The following is a 20,301-nucleotide window of genomic DNA, read 5'->3' as shown; positions in this document are numbered from 1 at the left end:
AAGCAGTGCTCTTAATCCCCTCTCCTCGCGCACCAGGAAACAAAGAGGTAAGAAAAAGTCTCTTGCCTCTTCGGCAGGTCCAGACTTTTCCCCGGACTACCTCCCGGCTAGCCGTGGCACACTAACGCCCTGCAGGCTGTGTTCACACCGCCAACCCCAGTCCTCTCCCTACGCTCCGACTGAAGCCCGAGCCTCAGCTCCCAGCCCCGCCCGCCCCGGCGGGTGAGCAGACAAGCCTCTCGGCTGGTGAGTGCCCGTCGGCACCAATCCTCTGTGCAGGAATCTCCCTGCTTTGCCCTCCGCACCCCTGCTGCTGTGCTCTCCTCCGCGGCTCCGAAGCTTCCCCCTCCGCCACCCGCAGTCTCTGCCCACGAAGGGGCTTCCTAGTGTGTAGACACTTTTCCTCCTTCACAGCTCCCTCCCGCTTGTGCAGGACCTGTCCCTATCCTTTTGTCTCTGTTTATTCTTTTTTCTTTTGCCCTACCCAGGTACGTGGGGGGTTTCTTGCCTTTGGGGAGGTCTGAGGTCTTCTGCCAGCGTTCATTAGGTGTTCTGTAGGAGTTGTTCCACGTGTAGATGTATTTCTGGTGTATCTGTGGGGAGGAAGGTGATCTCCGCGTCTTACTCTTCCGCCATCTTCCCGGAAGTCTCATGAAAGCACTTTGAAGAGGACGGAACACTACGCAGATGCAGTGTTGTTGTATTATCTTACCTGGTCCAGAAGAGCGAGACAATTCTGGAACTCAGTGGCACAGAGGGCCTGGACCGACCTGTGGCCAGCAGAGGGCAGCACGTGGCCGGCAGGGGCTGGAGAGGGCCGGCCCATCCCCTTGGCCCTGAATTGCAGCGAGAATTGGGGAACACGGGCCCCACCCTCAGCAAGCAGCAAAAATGGCTTTCGCCATTGGGCGAACAAGAGAAAGACCCCCAAAAATGCCTGCCAGGCGTTACCTCCTCGGCGCCAGTGACCGAGTACGCGTGCCCTTTCACCAGCTTCTGGAAGGTGATGGCCTCCGAGTCTGCAGCACTGGTGATCTGGAAATGTGGGAGAATCAGTCCCAGGCCGGCCGCCTCCCTCCGTCCCTCCCTCCCTCCCTCTGTCGCTCAGGGCTCAGCAGGGCCTTGGCCCGGGTGGAGGGCTCTCGCTCCCGCCTGGAGGCCCACCTACTACTTCTCTGAGGCGCTGCCCGGCTATTCACAACCAGAGAAGAGGCCGAGGGCAGCCCTCTGGGAGAGCAGCGCTTGCACTCGTGTGTGCCCGGCGCGGTCACAAATTCCCGCAGGAAAGGGCACACCGTGGAGGGGACTCAGGACACACACCTGGACGGCATCGGCGGCCCAGGTGCGCTGAGTCCCCTGAAACTGCGAGGGCTGCCCCACCCACTGCAGGGTTTACACTAGGACAGCCGTTCGTTTCTGCCTGACTTCAGAATTGGCTTCTGTTCTACTAGAACTTCCCCAGTCATTCCTTCCCCATCTGTTCTGATGGAGGTTGTTATTTTTGTCTGGGTCAATGAGAAGGGCTGTGTCGGAGTAGAAAGGGTCTCTGCCATGCAAACATGGTTTGCAGAGAAAGTCTGAGAATCCCTGCCTAGAGTCAGACAGAGACTTGGGCCCCCAGAGCCACACTTCTTACCCCTGTCCCCACAGGGACCAGAGCTAGGACAGGGCTCCGGTGCCGGGCACAGGCAAAGCCTGGAGGCTCCTTGGGGACAGGGGTTGTGCCCACCTCCCTTCCTCTGGTGACGTTCACCAGCAAGGGTGGCACGTGGGAATGGTTCCTTCCTGTGCCTTCTGAAGTCTTGCCACGGGCCCCTTAACCCTGCAGCAGTGGAGGGAAGGCTGCTGGGCTCCCTGCGGTCATAGGCCCCGCAGGTGGGGCAGAAGGTGTCTAGAATGGTCCTGCCTTGGGCCCAGCAGAGGGCAGGGGACTCTCAGGGAAGCTGTGGTCCGGGGTGGTGAGTCCGAGGAGGCTGAGGGTTGTAAGCAGGTGGGAGAAGGAAAGGCTGGGGTCACCATCGCCCCAGCGGCTGTACCCCAGCCAGCCGGGTGGTTGCCTAGCCGCCCCTGGGCTCCGGGTGAGGTGCACTATGGTGGACAAAGGATGCGCCAACCGTGTGGGGAATGAGGGCAGTGGGTCTCTTTGGTCACTGTTGGCGGAGGCTCCCTTCAGCTAGAGCAGATGGGGGTGCGGCCAGGGAGGGAGGCCTGGACTTACATCGATAGAGCAGCCAAGGAGAGAGCCTTTCTGCAGAGCTTTCTGGATGATCCTGAACAGGTTGGGAGGGGCCTTCCTTAACTCATACCACTCGGCGATGCCTCCGGTGAAGTCCTCGAAGCCCTCAGTGGTGGCACCCCCGGAGAGTGCTTCGTAACACCCATTGATCCTGCAGGGAGGGGACAGATGCCGCTGCCACCTGGTGCGGACACTTCTGCTTCTCAGAGTGCCCCTCCCCCCACGCCTCTTTTGTTGGATGCTGCAGGGACCCCCTGCTCGGTCTTTCCTTGGTTTGTCTCCACCTCCGGGTGCCCACGAGGGCCAGTGACTGTCGCCAAAGCTACCACTGCCTGGTACTTGGTGAAGGTTTTGGAAAAATCTCACAGAACCTTAAGAGTTAGGAAGGACCTCGGTGTTTATCTGGCCCAACCTCCTGTATTGATTCTTTCTACATCCTGGCAGGAAAGGGGAGGTCTGCTAAATTGGCTGTTTGGCATTTATAGCTTAAAAGAAAACAGTTCAGTAATGAAAGCAGCTTCCGTGTGCTGTGTTAGGAGGGGCTGGTCTCTCCCCATGGCGATGTTGGCGCCCTGTGGCTTCCCTAACTCTACTGTTAAAGCATAAGACTTAGTAGCATCTCAGGCCCCAGATTCTCACAGCTGGGTGTGTGACTCCTGGCCCTCCTCCCTGGCAGGGGCTGGAAGGAACAGAAATCCTCCTGATGCCTGAGAGCCGGTCATTTTCCCAGAGGGAGCCCAGACAGCAGGGCCAGGACCCGGCCACTCTGGAGGGGGGCCGACGTGGGCGTCCCGCTGAGAACGGGCAGTGCTGAGCGCTGGACAGGCTCGACTCCGGGCAGCCTGGGGGGGGGGCGGGGGCCCGGCTGGGGAAACCAGTTTTACTCAGCGTATTATGTACTGTGGGCAAGTCTGCATCATTTTCATACCTCTGCAGTGGATAGTTTTGCCCACGGGCAGCAACTCTTTGCTGTATTTAGCTGACAAAAATGTAACATGACCTGCCAAGGAAGCAGAGGCCCTTCTCAAGGCACGATCAGTACCATGACTCGTTCCTGTGCATTTGGTTAAAAACGGCAAGAGCTGGGTGCGTTATCTCCTAGAATTGAGAGCCCAATCTTGTCCAAAGTAGTCCTTCTGTACCAGAGGACTTCTCTTCGGGACAGCCCTCGCCTAAGTCCCGTGTTGCTTCCCAGAATGCAGGGCAGCTGGGGGCAGGCTGCGGGGGGACGGGCACGGCAGGCACTTACTTGGCGTAGGCCTTCTCCAGCAGCGCGCTCCAGAACTCACTGCCCTCTACCGAGTGCACGAAGAGCAGCTCCCCGTCCTTGGTGGGCAGCCTGTCGTCCACCACCACCTCCACCCATTCGCCGTACTGCCAGAACTGCAGGAGGGGGAGGTGGCGGCAGTGTGCGGGGGGTTGAGAGCCTCAGCCGCAGCTGGCTCCTCCCTGCCCGGCCCCTGGGCGCCGGTTCCCCAAGCCCATCGCATCCCCGAGGAGATGCTCCCCTCTAGCCCTCCTCCTGCAGGTACAGCCTCGCTGAGAAACGAGCGCAGAGGCACCTGCCCTTCCCTCCCAGGCCACACCTGCCCCTCCAGCCTTATGCTTTTCAAAATGCTATTTCTCCTTTACCGGCATAAAAGGAGAACAGCGAGCGGTACCTTAACATTTTGTCTCAGACCCCAAATGGTCAACTTTCTTAAAGAAATGTGGGAATTACTTCCTGAGTGCCCTGCCCTACCACCCTCCTCCGCATTGCTGTCCTTACAGGGTCCCAGGGCGACGACAGGCCAGGCAGCTTCCTGCTGTCTCTCAGTGTCCTTGCCTGGCCCCCAGCACCTGCTCCTAGCCCTCAGGACCTGCTCAGGAGAAGCTCGAGCCAACTCTTAAGTTACCTGGAAGTGGAAGATCCCCGCGTAGTTCTCCTGGAAGCTCTGGTCCAAGGGGACGACTCGGGCCAGGACTTCTTCATTCAAGGTGAGGGAGGCAATGGCTGCCAGTAGCCAGCAGTCACCTGTGAACACGGTGTAAGGAGCTCTCATCAGACAGGTTCAGTGCCGGGAGGATGCTAAACCTCTTGTGCCCACCTCTGGCACTTGAGGCCTAAGGTGAGCCTGGCACAGATGTTCCCCCCCGGTCCTCACATGAGGGCTATGGAGGAGGGCTGGGGTGATGCTTTGAGGGAATGCTGAGGGAGAAATGTTTTTGCTGTGATAGTTCAGATGGGTGAATTCATTCCCTGAAGAACCCAGAACCCGGTGATGGCTGGACTGTGTCCTCACAGCCGGCTCTGGGCCTGGGCCACCGAAGGTGCATGGCAGCCATCATGTGTGGAGTGAGGACTCCAACTCAGCAGCAGAGGCTTCTGACAACACAGGGTTTAAAAGTGGGCGAGTTTGAGGGAGAGGAAGAAGACACCGGCAGGCAGCCCCATGGACGCAAATGCAAGAGCCAGAATCTGAGGAGGCACCCTGGGCTATCTCCCTGAGGACGGGCGAGGAACACCTCTGGGCGGGTGTGTGGGTACCACACGTGGGAGTCAAAGATGGGGACAGTCAGATGGTCAGCTGTCTGGCAGCCTGGCCTCCCCTTAGCCTCGGTGCCCTCCTCTGCGACATGTTGAGTAACTGGGAGGTGTGACGAGAGCATGTGTGTAAAGCACACACCCATTTCAGGGGGTCAGAAGCAAGCTGGTGGTGGGGAGGGGTCATGTTTGTCACGAGATAAAAGGCCCGACTGATGGGGGCGTTCTGGGACGAGGATGAGGAAGTTTACTCCATTCTTTTTTTTTTTTTGGTATGTGGCCTCTCACTGCTGTGGCTTCTCCCGTTGTGGAGCACAGGCTCCAGACACGCAGGCTCAGTGGCCATGGCTCACGGGCCCAGCCGCTCCGCGGCACGTGGGATCTTCCCGGACTGGGGCACGAACCCGTGTCCCCTGCATCGGCAGGCGGACTCTCAACCACTGTGCCACCAGGGAAGCCCAGTTTACTCCATTCTTAAGGAATGTGCACTTTCCTACAATTTCCCATGACAAGAATAGGAAATAGCCTCAGATGAGTTTGATCTCCATGGCTGGGTTTATTTTTATTAATTGGCAGGTCTATTAAAAGTGTTACTGAAGGACTTCCCTGGTGGCACAGTGGTTAAGAATCCGCCTGCCAATGCAGGGGACACAGGTTTGAGCCCCGGTCTGGGAAGATCCCACATGCCGCGGAGCAACTAAACCCATGCGCCACAACTACCGAGCCTGTGCTCTGAAGCCTGCGAGCCACAACTACTGAGCCTATAAGCCACAACTACTGGAGCCCATGCTCCGCAACAAGAGAAGCCACTGCAATGAGAAGCCCACGCAACGCAACGAAGAGTAGCCCCCGCTCGCCGCAACTAGAGAAAGCCCGTGCGCAGCAACGGAGACCCAACGCAGCCGAAAATAAATAAATGAAAATAAGTTAAAAAATATTTTTTTAAATGTCAACTCTTTTTAAAGAGTGTTACTGAAATTCACCGCAATCTTTGAATTCTGTGGACTAGTTGGTGTCCTGAGAGTTGCTGAACCGACTGACCTGCTAACACTTAGCAATGACGGGGGAACAGCTCTGAGGCCTCTAGGTGCTCAAGCTGGCCCTGTGGGAAGTGGAAGCACACCTCTCCCTAACCAGCCAGTCAGTAGCCAAAGGAAGTTAAATCCCTTTGCTCCTTAGGTTGGGCGGCCGCTGTGGGTTCACCGCAGTTTTCCACTCAGCGGCCATCTCTTCCCTCCTGGCACCACCAGTGACCCTCCGGGAAGCAAGTCTCCCTGCCTGAGAGGTTTGGGTAGCGCTGGCCCTGCCCCCAGTTCCAGAGATGGATCTTCAGCAAGCTGGGCTGCATGTTCTCTGGCTTCAGTGGTTCACTTGGGGAAGGTTCTGCCATCCAGCCAGAGCCAGGGAGGTGCGAAGAGACCACTCCTGGGGCTTCAGAGAGAGTGGACAGGTGCCCTCTTCTACTGCATTGGCTCTACAATGAGGGGCGGCCTACTGCTGAAGCCGTCTTGCAGCCAACTCAGAGGGAGAGGGGCTGAGAGCTGGAGAGAGAGAAACCATGTCCTGGTGTCATCACTTGAGTCCCTGTATCAAGCTGTACCTGAAGCCTCACCTGCCTTGGACTTCTCAGTTCCAAGAACTGGTCAAGTCCCTATTTCCTGACCCATTAGCCAGGGCTACCAGTTCCTGCCTCCTGACTGCTAGGGGAGCTTGGGCAATAGCCATGACTGATGAGGCCTTCCTATGTGCCAGCCAGTGTTCTAGGAGCTGCAGGTTCATCATCTCATTTATTTCTCACAACAGCTCTATGAGGATGGTGCTATGACCATCTCCATGTTAAAAGCTGAGAATGACAAGGCTTAGGAGGTTAAGTGCACTGCCAACAGTAAAACACTGCAAGGAAGAGTTTAAAAGGTGTGGTGTTTGTCAGATCTCAGAGACAACCTTCTGGGTCAACTAGATCTTTATATAAACCAAACTAGAGACACACTCTTTGACACAGTGAGAATAGGAGCTTGCAGAGAAACTTGACAGTGAGGGTTTTAAGCACTGGCCCTGTGGAAGGAGCCCCCGGTTGGTGAGGATGGAAATCTATGTAGAGGAGCTCTTCCCGGCTTGATTCCCTACGCTGCCTTGTAGGAACCAGACTGTCATTGAAACAGACGACATTCAGGCCTTTTCTGAGCACCCACCTCCCTCTCACTTAGACCTTATCATGCTGTCTTCCCTGGAGGATGACTACACCAAGTGACAGCTGCTCTTCGAGTCATGAGATCCTCCTTTTCAATCTATTCCCCTTCCTCCAACTTCAGATCTTCTCCTGACTTTAGTCCTTCTTTGAGAACCTGGAGACGACTGTGATTCTTATTTTCCTTGAGGTTATTTGAGATTTTCTAGGAATCTTGGAAAATGACTTGGGTCTGTCAATACATGGAGGCAGACAGGCGTGTGGATAAAGTGGGCCCAAGTGTAGGAACTTCAGCGACATTTGTCCTGAAACCAGTTATTCCCATGGTTCCTGTAGCTCTTCTGTCAAATCCTCGGAAGAGCTGCCCACTCTATCTGACTCTGGGAGGGCCATTCTAACGCCCTCCTGGTTCTCTTTCCCTTGGTACCAAGAGTCGATGCCTTTACCTTGTGCATGTGTGTAGGCAACACACGAGTGTGTGTCTGCAGGACCTGTCGGTTGCTTTTTAGCGTTGGAGGTCACGGCTGACTGTGCTATTTGTGGGACAGTGACTGAATTCAGGTAGTGATGCCTTTTCCTTTTTTTTTTTCTTTTTGTGGGTCATACATCTAGGTCAGTGCTGACCGTACATGTGTCTCAGATTACCGCTCACCACCAGACCTGGGCGTTCTTGCGACATCCCAGAAATCAGTGGCCACGGCTCCCTGTTTCACGGGAGAGTTTCACGGCTCCCTGTTTTTTTCCTTCGTGTCCCAGAAGTATTTTTCCTGGTCATCCTGAGAGGAGCAAGGCCTCATCTCCCCCTGCCCTTCAGAGAGGATTGCTTTCTTCATCCCTTCCTATTCCAATCTAACATGTTTCCTCTGAAAGGATTCATAATCCTAGAATGTCTCCTAGACCACAAAACTGTACCTTTTAGAGATTAAGTTATAAAAAAAAAAAGGGAATTCCCTGGTGGTCCAGTGGTTAGGACTCTGCGCTTTCACTGCTGGGGCCCAGGTTCAGTCCCTGGTCAGAGAATTAAGATCCCTCGAGCTGTACAGTGTGGCCAAACGAAAAAAAAAGAGAGAGAGATTAAGTTACTTTCTTGAGGTCACAGGTCCTGGAAAGGGGGACCTGTGCAGGGACAGGAATCTAGACTCTTAACTTCTGGTCTGTGCTCCTTCCGCCAGAAGGAATGAAAGAAATAACAAGTAGTTAACATTGTGTATAATACTCTGCAATTTACAAAGAACATGGTCCACATCTTATTTGATCCTTACAGAAATCTTATGATTATCCTAATTATTATCACCTTTTTTGGACGAAGCTCAGGAGTCTGTGTTCTACACAGTTAGCAGGTCTTAACATGTAAATCCTCTGAATACAAATCCTGGGTTTTGTTTAAAAACCATACCTTGCTGAAGATTTCCTATGGTTAAGAGTATCTGATTCTTCTAACTAGGGAAAGACCCCACTTCTAACTAGGAAAATCCAACTGCAATTCAAATTTAAAACTAAGGGGTAACAAGTTGGCAGCTTCCTGAAATCCTATATTGTATCTTAATACCCCAATATCCTTGGCTCAGAAATATTAAAACATATCACCCGGGCTTCCCTGGTGGCGCAGTGGTTGGGAGTCCGCCTGCCGATACAGGGGACGCGGCTTCGTGCCCCAGTCCGGGAGGATCCCACATGCCGCGAAGCGGCTGGTCCCGTGAGCCATGGCCGCTGGGCCTGTGCGTCCGGAGCCTGTGCTCCGCAGCGGGAGGGGCCGCGGCAGTGAGAGGCCTGCGTACCGCCTGCGTACCGCAAAAAAGGAAAAAACAAAACAAAAACAAAACAAAAAACAAACAAACAAACGTATCACCCATTCAATGCAATGCAATTCCTTACAGCAACAGGAGGATGGCCTGTCACTGCACAGCCAAGACCCTGGCACTAAGATCACAGCACAAGCAAGAAGAAACAAGAGTTAGATGCATTTTACAGTCAAAGGTTCAAAGTTTTTTTATCAGGTCTCCAAATTCTGGAGTTGAGGGAGACTTAGAGCCACTCAGAAGAACATCTTGATTTCTAATAAGGTGAAAGCATTTGAAATCCTATTGTATTATTCTGATTTCTTAACTTTCTCCCTCACCCCACGCAGCAAAATATTTTTAACTAAGTTGGGAAGCTCCCTTATGTAGAGCCCATTTTTAAAGTTTATTTAATATCTGCTCATATAAGCTTTCTCAGTTACAAGATCTGAAGACAACGGTTATCGCAGTTTACACTCACGGAGACTTGACTTACTGTGTGCCAGGCCCTGTGCTAAAATGCTTTACATGCGTTGCAAACAACAACAAAATATTGCCTCTCATTCCAGGAAACAACAATGTTGCTGCCATCAAGCCATCAGCCATGGCAGCCACCCAAACAGTGCACCCTGAGGGGATTCAGGACGGAGAAAAACTGGTCCTAGATAGTTAAGACGCATATGATATCTAGGGAATAATTTCAATGAGTCCAGACTCCTGGATCCTCCCATACATAGAAGAACACTAAAGTCATTAACTTGAGATGTCTGTTTTTTTGTGATTAGCAGTAATCTTTTGATGTCCACTATGTGATTTTTTTCAGTAAAAACTCCTATATACCTTGCTCCTCCCTTACCTCTTTGTAACAGTCCCTCAGAGCTACCAGGGAGGCTGTCTCCCAGGCTACAGTCCCCAGATAGGTCCCCGAATAAAACGTAACTCGCAACTTTTAGGTTGTGCGTTTTTTTCAGTCGGAAGTATCATGAAGTTATCTCATTTCCTCGCCACAAAACAATCTGGGGTAGATGGGTACTATTACCACCCTCTGTAAGGAGATTGGGTGGCTCACCCCAAGATCCCAGCTAATGAGTGGCTGTCAGATGTGCCTGAGCAAAGCACATGCTTTTAATGTATAATCTGAACAGTCTCCTTTACAAGTAGGTGTCAGTTTCTAATTCACCCAGTTCACAAAACACGGTCTTGGGGGCTTTTGTCCTTGAGAGGTGACTCCACTATGTTTCAGTGTTTGGCTGCAGTGTTCTCTCTCTAGCTTCCTGCTCGCTCCGCCTGGATGGCCACGTCCGCCTGAGGGTTTTCTCCCCACGTGGAAACCTGTTCTACACCCTCATTAGCTGTAGCCTCACACAGTGCCACTCCTCCGGGCTGAGAATGATTTATGAAAAGCCGTCTCCTCCGGGTAATCCCATGGTGATCTGCTTCTGTAGAGGTGACCTGGTTGGAGAAGTCACTGGAGTCTCCTCCTGGCACAGCCTGTTTGGGTCAGTCACATCCTGGTCTGGATAAAAACCAGGCCAGCTGGTACGGGCCGGTCAAGGCAACCCGTTGACCTCCGAGGCTCCAGACCACTTGTGGCGCAAACTGGTTTGAGAGGGTGCCTGCCAGTGACCAAGGCCTCTCCTGGAATGTTGCCACGTGGTTGGGGCTTGAAAAAGAAAGATCCGGTGTGTAGTTTTCTACGGGTGTTTAAATTATATATCTATAAGAGACTCTGGACTTCAGCAAATATTTCTTCCTCGTGCTCACTTGTTTGTCTGTTGGGCTCTGCTCTCCAGTCACACAAGAAGATATTTTGGCAGGGGTGAGGGTGGCCGCCCAGACCGCTCAGGGGATGTGTCACTGAACAGTGCACCACGAAACTCCTGCCTTCCCTTCCTGGTGGGTTTTCCAGTTGTTACATGATTTGAGCCTTCCTGCCCAGGTACAAAGTCCTTTTAGAAGGAGCAGAAGGAGGTGATAACCCTCTGATCTTTCTTTTTTTTTTGCGGTACACAGGTCTCTCACTGTTGCGACCCCTCCCGTTGCGGAGCACAGGCTCCGGACGCGCAGGCTCAGCGGCCATGGCTCACGGGCCCAGCCGCTCCGCGGCATGTGGGATCTTCCCGGGCCGGGGCACGAACCCCTGTCCCCTACATCGGCAGGCGGACTCTCAACCACTGCGCCACCAGGGAAGCCCCTTCTGATCTTTATTTACTCCATTTATCTCAGAGCAGAAACAACTGTCTTGGGGGCCTGAGTGCCGGACTGCGTGAGCTGGAGGTGAGGATGGGTACCTTCCGGTTGCCTCCCCACATCCAGCCTACACCCTTTTCCATCCTGCCCTCTGCCCCAGAGCTGACCTCAGTGGATGAAACTGGGCTCCCGGGACCTCTGGCTGCTGGGAGGGTTTGGCCAGCAGGGAGCCCTAAAGACCAGAGGGAGGGAGGAAAGTGAGATTAGTGTATTTCTTCCCTGGCTCCTTCTTTGTGAGCTCAGCTCGAGCTATGTCCCTTGGCTGCAGGCACTGTTCCTTCAAGGTGGCATCTGCACACGACCCAGTTCTAGAATCCTGACAACTGCCTCCGACTCACATCAGGGCTCTCTTCTGGGAGGGATGGTTATGCTTCCTCATTTGATTACAGAGGCTTCCAGCCACGCCGTTTATATCCAACAGTGTTCAAGACTTCTCTGGCTACTGTGGTCTGTCCTCCACCGGCTGTTCACCCTTATAGCTAACTCCATCCTGGAGTTAGTTAGTCATCCATCCAGGACACCATCCTGCCTGGAGAGGCGTAGACAGTCATTTACTCCATTTAAAGGGCGGCCCGCATTCTTGGCTAGAAAGATTCATCATAAAATTGGCGCTTCCTCTTAAGTCAGTCTGTAAGTTGAATGCAATCCCAATAAAAATAGCAAGAGGATTTTTTAAAAATTGGAACTTAGCAGATCCTAAAATTTACAAGGAAAAAGTAAACATAAAGGCTAGCCAGAAAAAAATCTAAAGGGAGCGGAGTCTAGCTCTATTAGCTATTAAAACACATATAGAGCTAACATATTTAAAATAGGACAGAATTTGTGCAAGAGTATACAGAGATACATAAATGGCACAAAATAGAAAGTCCAGAAATAGTTCCAAACATAGGAATTTAGTAAAGATAAATTATTCACAACTGGAACTGGAACAACTGAGTAGCCATCTAGAAAAAAATCAAGTTATAGCTCATCTTGTCATGGGGATAAATTCTAAATGGAATAAGATTTACATAAATATAACATTATATATCTTAACAATGTACTTTATATTATTTATATGTTATATATAAATCTAGCCATTTGTATTATTTACATATTTATTGTTTATGTATTTATATATATTTTAATATGTTCACATTATAAATATAATATATTTATAAATCTATATATCCTAGAAGAGACAATAGGAGAATTCTATTATAATCTTAGAGTGGTGATAGGCTATCAAATTGTAACCTAGAAGCCATAAAAATTTTAAATGATAAACTTTACATTAAAGTAAAAAAAATTTGCATGGTAAAAAAAAAATCACAATAAGCAAGGTCAAACTAAAAATTAATAGGGAAAAATATCTGTTATTCAGCTCCCAGACCACAAGTGATATATAAATCTTCCTAGTATTTAAAAGGAAAAAAATGAAAGTTCAATAGAAATATGGGGGCTTCCCTGGTGGCGCAGTGGTTGAGAGTCCGCCTGCCGATGCAGGGGACACGGGTTCGTGCCCCGGTCCGGGAGGATCCCACATCCCGCGGAGCGGCTGGGTCCGTGAGCCATGGCCGCTGAGCCTGCGCGTCCGGAGCCTGTGCTCCGCAGCGGAAGAGCCCACAGCAGTGAGAGGCCCGCGTACCGCAAAAAAAAAAGAGAAAGAAAAGAAAAATGGGCAAAGATATAAACAGAGTTAATGGAAAAAGGAAAAATTAATGTCTCTTACACATAGTAAAAGGCATTTATCCTCACTCATCATAAAAGAAACATAAAGTAAAACTATACTAAGATACCATTTTTCACCTTTCGGATTGCAAAGGTCAAAGCATGATCATTTGGAGAGGCTGTGGGGGAATGTACACGCTCAATCCCGACAAAGGCAATTTGAGGATATCGTCAATATGCTCCAGCAATTCCACATGTAGTAATCTTCCTACAGACATACTCATGTGTGAAAATAATGCATGTGTAAGGTTATTTATTGCAGCATTGGTTGCAACAGAAAAGACTAAAGGTAAATGTTCATCCACAGAGAACAGGTGAAACAAACTCTGCTCCCTCTACGACAATATTCTGTGCAGCCCTGAAAAGAAACGAAGATGGTTTCTGTTGATACGGAATAATCTCCAAGATGTGTTAAGTGAAACAAAGCAAGGTACAGAACAGCAACAACAAAAAGGGGGAAACAGAAAAAAGAAAAACTGGGCGAACATAGTATTGGCTCCCCTTCTGTAATTCATATCTTCACAAACTGAAGTTATTTTTGGATGATTTATTATATAGAACATGTGTCCTATGTGCTTAAATCGTAGTTTTATTACCAGAAACTCTAGTTTATTGCCTTCAATAGATAATTGGTTATGTCAGTATTTGCAGCAAAAAAAAAAAGTAGCTTAATATCAGGTCTTCTAAATGAAAATGATTATTTTTTGGTAAAGTCTTCCATGATAATTGGTCTCTAGTCAGTAAGAACAAACAACCAATCAAGTCACTTATTCCTGTGTCCCCTAAAGTGTGTTGTGTAGAAACTAGTTCCTTGGGGTTAACAGATGCTCCCTGAGAAATGGGTTCTGTGGTCAAGTAAGTTTGGGAAATGCAAAGCTAACCAGGTCAAGTGTGGAGACATCTCAGAGCCTTTCAATAATTACACACTGTGACCTTCCCAGGGGTAAGGGGAGTGGGGTATAATATGAATGTTACCCAAATTTATTTGACCCTGGAACCCTTGCTGTTGACATCTCACACAGGCAGGGACCATGGAGCTCACTGGAGATGCTGGCTTACCTTGTGAGGGCACAGGAGCCGCTGGCTCACCCTGGGAGGTGCTCCAGGAGCTGGGCTGCTCAGAACCAGATCTTCCCTGGGGGCCCAGTGAGTGGCTGTCAGGCATCAACACTAGCTGCAGGGCCCACCTCTAGTGGCTGAGGTCCTTCTGACAGCACCCATGTGCTTTTTCCTCTCTGCAGGTTTTGACATCCTCTTCTTTCTGGATTGTCTATACTTTATTAATTTAAATTAATTTAATTTATTTTTGGCTAAAGGCTTTGGGTCTTCCTTGCTGCGCGTGGGCTTTCTCTAGTTGCGGTGAGCGGGGGCTACTCTTCGTTGCAGTGCGCGGGCTTCTCATTGCAGTGGCTTCTCTTGTTGCGGAGCATGGGCTCTAGGCACGCGGGCTTCAGTAGTTGTGGCTCGCGGGCTCTAGAGCGCAGGCTCAGTAGTTGTGGCATGCAGGCTCAGTAGTTGTGGCTCGCGGGCTCTAGAGCGCAGGCTCAGTAGTTGTGGCACGCAGGCTTCAGTAGTTGTGGCTCGCGGGCTCTAGAGTACAGGCTCAGTATTTGTGGCGCATGGGCTCTAGAGCTCAGGCTCAGTAGTTGTGGCATGCAGGCTTCAGTAGTTGTGGCTCACGGGCTCTAGAGTACAGGCTCAGTATTTGTGGCGCATGGGCTCTAGAGCTCAGGCTCAGTAGTTGTGGCACACAGGCTTAGCTGCTCTGCGGCATGTGGGATCCTCCCGGACCAGGGCTTGAACCCATGTCCCCTGCATTGGCAGGCGGATTCTTAACCACTGTGCCACCAGGGAAGTCCTGTCTATAGAACTGATTATTTTTCTTTGTAATATATGGTTTCATTGTATGCCTTTTCTTGGGGGGGCGTTTAGGCCAAAACAATTTCTGAGGAATGAGGCGAGGCATATCTAAACACTTAACACCTTCTGACTCACCACCTGTCATCTGCCTTTCTCATTCTGGGAGCCTGATACCTCCAGAGCCCCGCACACAAGCAGGGACAAGTATCAGAGCTGGGTCACTAGAGGTCCTTGACCACCCTGGCTCCCTGCGACATTTCCCTTCAGCAGGTGGCTGCTGGCCCCGTCCATCACTGAGGCAGCACACAGGGCCCTGCCCAGAGGTTCCGGAACCACCCTGAAGGCCTGCCAGCAGGCTCGACAGGCTGACCGCTCCCACATCTGGGCTCCCCCGACACCCAGCTAAGCTTCTGCCCCTCCTTTCTGTCCTGGGAGACACTCGGCCAGTACAGGCCTGTGAGGCTGGGGACCTTCTGCCCTGCTGCCTATCCTAGAAGCCCACCTGGGTGCCCCTCCCTACAGGAGCCCGCAGCCCCCTTCCTCTGCACATCTGCACCACGTGCAGACGAAACTCCCCGGACAGAACAGTCCTCACCCTGCACTGAGGTGGGACCTCAAACGCAAGTACCGAGGGAAAGGGACCCGTGCATTTGCATGCCCTAACATGAAAATGACCGAGAGCAGCTTAGTGGGGAAAAGGGAGAGGTAGGGTTCTGGGAGTCTGGAGCCGGGGTAGGGGTGGAGCAAATAAAAAGCACGAGAGAAAGGAGACCAGCCGAGGCCGGGGCGGGGGCGGTCCAGGACCTCATGCCAGACCTGCCCCTTGAACTTGGACTTGGGTGGGCGCAGAGGTTCCCTGCCCTCCCCAGTGGGGACTTCTGGATCCCTATAAAAGGCGTATCCCGCTGGAGGCTGTGTTCCTGCCCGTTCCCTTAAAGAACTGCCCTTCTCATCTTGCTTCGCACCCATTCTCTCACCTTTCCATGCACCTTGCTGCCTCCTGGCACCAGGAGGCCCCTGCACCAACTCCACGCTCTCTGGGTTCCTCAGAGGCTGGCTCTCGGCCGCCCTGTCAGTCCCCTTTGGCCGAGTTTGTCCTTCCAGCCCAGGCCCTAGGGATCACCCTTCCCGCACAACCCCCTCTACGAGTCCAGTCCACGTTGTCCTGGGGCTCTCGCTGCCAGCACTGAGCTAGAGGGAGGTCCACAAGCCCGCTGCAGGGTGCCTGCCCACCGGGAGCGCTGGCCCGCTGGATGAGAACCTGGGTGCCGTCAGCCTGGGTGCCGACGGGTCCCAAGGAAGGCTGCGGCTGGGCTGATGTGCTGACCCGCCACGGAGGTGAGAGGGGGAGGTGCGCCTTGGCTGGCCTTCCCGGATCCCAGGCACAGGGCAGGGGCTGCACAGGCACCCACAGCCCCGCGGGGCCTCCAGGTGACCCCCCAACCAGAAAGGAAAGATCCCCTGGATAGAGCTAGGAGGACTGACCCGGATTTGAACCCTGACCCCGCCGCTTAGGATTGTGTAATCTTGGACACGTTTCTTAATTTCTCTGAGCCCATGTTCTCTCAGCTGTGGAAGGGGGATAATACACACATATCCTCAAAGGGCTGTTAGGATCAGATGAAAAAGGGAAACTGGGGGTCCTGGATGGGCTTCAGAGATCTGGAACCCGAAAACACTGTGTGCACCTTTTGTATGTATGCAAACATATGCATATTCTAGGGAGGAGTCAGGTTTCCTTCCCCCTCACACCCCCAAAATTAAGAAACAACAGAGCCAGAACGTGGAGTTCAAATTCCGGCTCTGACTCAGGGCAAACTACTCTTTTTGTGCTCATTTCCTCATACATACAATGGGTTTCATGATAGGAAATGGCCTCACAGAGTTGAGAGTTAAATGGGAGGAAAAAAGTCAAGCATTTAGAACACTGTCTCTGAGGGTCTGCTCTTTTTATCTTCTAAGTTTATAAGGGAGAAAACTGAGGCCCAGAAGAGGTGACGTCTCCACTGAGGATGAGTTACGCCCTGTTTCGAAAAGGGAGACAGCTCAGGATGGGGGTGCACGTAGGTGGGAAGGAGGAGGGAGTGAGACCGGGGAGGACTGTGACCTGCTGAGTGCTTTGGGGGCCCGTCTCGTCATCTTGAGCCCCTGCCGAATCTTCAGAAGCAAGCAGGGGGTGGGGGGACGGTAAATAAAGGTAAAGGATGCGCACTGACGAGGATGTAGACGCGAACGCATTTACTCAAAAACCAAGAAGGGCCCCTGCAGTGATGGAGCCCCTCACCTTCACCCCTGCCCGTGCCTCACCCGGGACTGTGGCCTTTGCCCCCTACGCCCACCCCCACCCCAGCGCAGGACCAGGGGCCCCGATACCCGCCCCCTGGGCTGAGGCTGGCTTCGCGGACTCTGCTCTGTCCCCTCACAGGAGACAAGGCAAGAGGCTCCTTTAACAAGCAAACTGCCTCCCCCGCCTCTGCACTCTGATACTCACTTTCTCTCCCCGCATGCCTTTCCTGTGGGTTTTCACACACAACTTTACTGTATTTTGTGCCTACGGCAGAAGAGTGTTCATGCATTAATTCTGAATTTATTCACTTGTTCAATGCCTATGTAGTGTCGTTCTCTCTGGCCCACCCTTGGGCACCTGCTGAGATCACTTAAGCCACTTTTCTCAAGGGACCTCAGGGAACCCCCTCGTAGTTCAGACCTCCCCCTCCCCTTCTAATCTGCTTGGGAAAAGGAGGCTTGAGTAGGATCTTGGTTTGTTCGTTAAGCACAGCTGCCTCACCCTCCTGGACTCGGGCACCCAGGCTACCTGGATAAAAGTTTAACTGTCCCCAGCTGGGCTGCCCTTGTCCGGCTCCTCTGCAGCCTCGCTGTGACCGTGACCATGTACACACAGGCTTCCCTCCACTGCACACACTCGGCACGCCCAGATCCCCAGCCTCTGAGCACACAGCACCCACGGGCAGACCTCATGAATAGCTCCTTTAAGCTCCGGAGCCCTCCTCTAAAAAGATAAATTCATGCAGAGTCACGTCGATACATTTCCAGAGCTGTGCTCCCCGGGCCTCTGTGTCCAGTCCCGAGGGTCAGCGCTGAGCACAGGCCGAGGACGCCTGGGGCCCATTGTACTGGGGAGGGGTGGAATGGGGCTGGAATGGTGATGAGGATTACACTGGTGGCTGCTGGAAGTTTTCCCAAGAGGGGAGCGTGATATTCGTTGTGTGTGTTCTGCTCCTTTCCCTCCCACCATCACTGTCTTTCCTCCACCCACCGGGAAGCGGAGCAGAGGACCCGGGAGATGCTGGCTGCCGGCCCACCTGTCCCGCTGCAGCTCCATCACTCTAGGGCATGGTGCCTGCTGACAGTCCCAGGAGGAGGCAAGCTCTGTGAGGGCAGGGACGCTGCCAACGTGGAGCACGTGCTCCATGAAGCAACACAGGCCGAGGAAGCTCTTCATCTCGGAGGAGAAAGAGTGGACAGAACATGAAGCCCAGGGCCAGCCTTGCAGGGCTCTGCACCCCTCGCTGCTGCTTCCCGTGGCTCCTGGGGCACACCAGCCGCCCCGAGAGCCTCTGAGCACCTGACTGGCCTACGTGCTTCTTCTGCCTCCCACCTGGTCTCAGACGTCCCTCCTGAGCCAGGTCTAGAGAAGGATGCTTCTCACGCTTGGGCTCACCAGCTGGCATGGGGAACAATGTGGAAACACCCTCAGAGAAGACGGGGGTGAGCCCCAGGACTCAAGTCCAAACGGGTCACACAGACTGTAGGGCCATGGGGTTCGAAGAGGGCAGCTTGGACTGGTCCTGAGAGCGAGGTGGAGGTGGGGTGGGAAGCGCTTGCAGGGCGAGAGAAGGTCAAGTGCAGGCACCCGAAGGTATGGGGGGTGGCGTGGCACCGTCCAGGAGGGTGGGGAGCAGGGCAGAGGGGGTGCGAGGACCCTGGGGGTCTAGGGAGGGCAGAGTCTGGAGATGGGTTACACTTCTGCAGTCTGAACTGACCCCGAGGGAATTTAAACGAAGGTTCCCTTCCACCCTTTCTTCTTGTGCACAGACCTTCCAGGCCCAAGAAAATACCACTTGCACTTTCCAGAATGGGCTTCTTCCTGCTGGGGAAGCACACACTTTGCTCTGCTTCCTCTGTCCCACACCTTCCCTCCGCCTCTCTCCTTAGTCGTCCTTGGGGACTGTCCCATCCCTTGCCGTTCCCCTCCTGTGTCCTCACACTGCATCCCAGCTGACCCCTACTATAGCATGATCAGAATTTATATTTAATTTGTCCGTTTAACAGTTTCCCCCACTGGCCGTCACTTCCCTGATGACAGGGCCTCTGGCAGTAACGTCAGAATGGACCGGTGACAGGCAGGTACCCAGAGCAGGAATCCAGGTGAGAACTAGGGCCCACATGGAGTAATGGGGGCTTGGTAGGTAGAGAGGCTGGGAGAGGCGTGACGAGGGATGAAGGACCCAGAACAGGGAGGACCAGATGGATGTGGGAGAAGGAGCTGGAGACAAGACGAGTCTGGTGCAGAGAAAGGGCCGTGGTGTTTTCTGTCTTCTGCCTAAAGTCGCAGCCCACTGCCCTTTCGGTCACAGGCACCCAATGGCCGAGTGGAAGCAGAAAGGGCCTCGGGGCCCGCAGGGTGTCTCAGGAAAGCTCGGCACCACCAGCCCAGCCCGCTGAGTGCCCCTCCGCCCTGCGTACTGGGAAGTCCCAGAGAACAGAGGACTCACCTGCCCCAACCACGATGGGCTAGTGTCCGAGCAGCCTTGGGTCACCACTGGTGACCATTATTCAAAGGGGAGGAACTGTGGCATCTTCCCAAAACGGCAGCCACGATATTTCCGGTTTCACCTGTTCTTCTAGGACCGTGCCCTTCCCCACCAGGGGGTGGAATCTGCATCCCTCCCCTTGAACCTGGTGGGGCCTCTGTCTGTCTCAGTGAATAGATATGGCAGAAGTGATGCTCTGTGACTTCTGAGCTCTCTCTGTAACTTCTGTGTAAGAAGTGGAGCTCCCTTAAAGCCTCCATGGAAGAGACCACACAGGATGCAGGAAGACCCCAGAGATTCAGCTGACGAGCCTCCAGCCCAGGCACCAAACACATGAGTGGGGGGCCTTCGGGTGACCTGAGCCCGTCCCCATCTGACTGCAACCCCCCGAGGGACCCTGAGAGAGTCCCCCCTGCTAAGCCCAGCTATCTATACTTCAGAACCACAGGAGAGAATGAGAAAATGATTGCTGTTGTTTCAAGCCTTTGATGGTGGGGCAGATTGCCACGCAGTAGATACAGGTGCAAGGAGACCAGGACCTTCCTGAAATCTGTGCCTGGCCAGGGGCAGTAAGAGGCCCCTGCCAGCTGACAGAGTCTGCCCCTGGGGGGGGGGGGACGTGCCTGCCCAGACACCCAATCACTCTGCGGTCCCCGGGGCACCCCAGGACCTGAGATGCACCGCACATGCCTGCTCCGGGAAGCTGATGAGACAGACGGCCCGCCAAGGGGAGCGTCCCGAGACGTGGAGAGGGCCGATCTCCTCCTCTGCTGCAGCAGCTCCTCTCCATGGGGTCAAACATCCCAGCCATGCCGCCCTGACTGCAGCTCCATGTTTCCTCCTTCCCCAGGACGACGCTTACTCCCAACTGTGGCTGGCTTGGGGGGGTGATTCTGGACGTGTGTGGGGCTGGTCTTCACCAGCTGCCAGAACAGGCATCACACCCTGGGTGCCCAATGACTGCCCTCCGCCTGCCCCGT

General features: G+C 53.2%; 1 protein-coding gene across 1 annotated transcript in view; it reads right to left on the bottom strand.

Annotated features, from left to right (window-relative positions):
• Positions 1-20,301, bottom strand: part of CAPN2 (calpain 2) — a 62,617-nt gene that overhangs the window by 28,573 nt on the left and 13,743 nt on the right. Inside the window, exons 3-6 of the mRNA XM_082655937.1 lie at positions 4,132-4,250; positions 3,486-3,619; positions 2,219-2,387; positions 952-1,035 (exon numbers count right to left, since the gene is read on the bottom strand). Of these exons, the coding sequence (XP_082512063.1) occupies positions 952-1,035; positions 2,219-2,387; positions 3,486-3,619; positions 4,132-4,250 (506 nt within the window). The remainder of the gene's footprint in view (positions 1-951; positions 1,036-2,218; positions 2,388-3,485; positions 3,620-4,131; positions 4,251-20,301) is intronic.

Source organism: Grampus griseus (assembly GCF_964374135.1).
Source record: "Grampus griseus genome assembly, chromosome: 1".
In the NCBI taxonomy this organism is placed as follows: Eukaryota; Metazoa; Chordata; class Mammalia; order Artiodactyla; family Delphinidae; genus Grampus; species Grampus griseus.
Note: the sequence above shows the minus strand (reverse complement) of the source record. Positions and strands in the feature narration are given on the sequence as shown.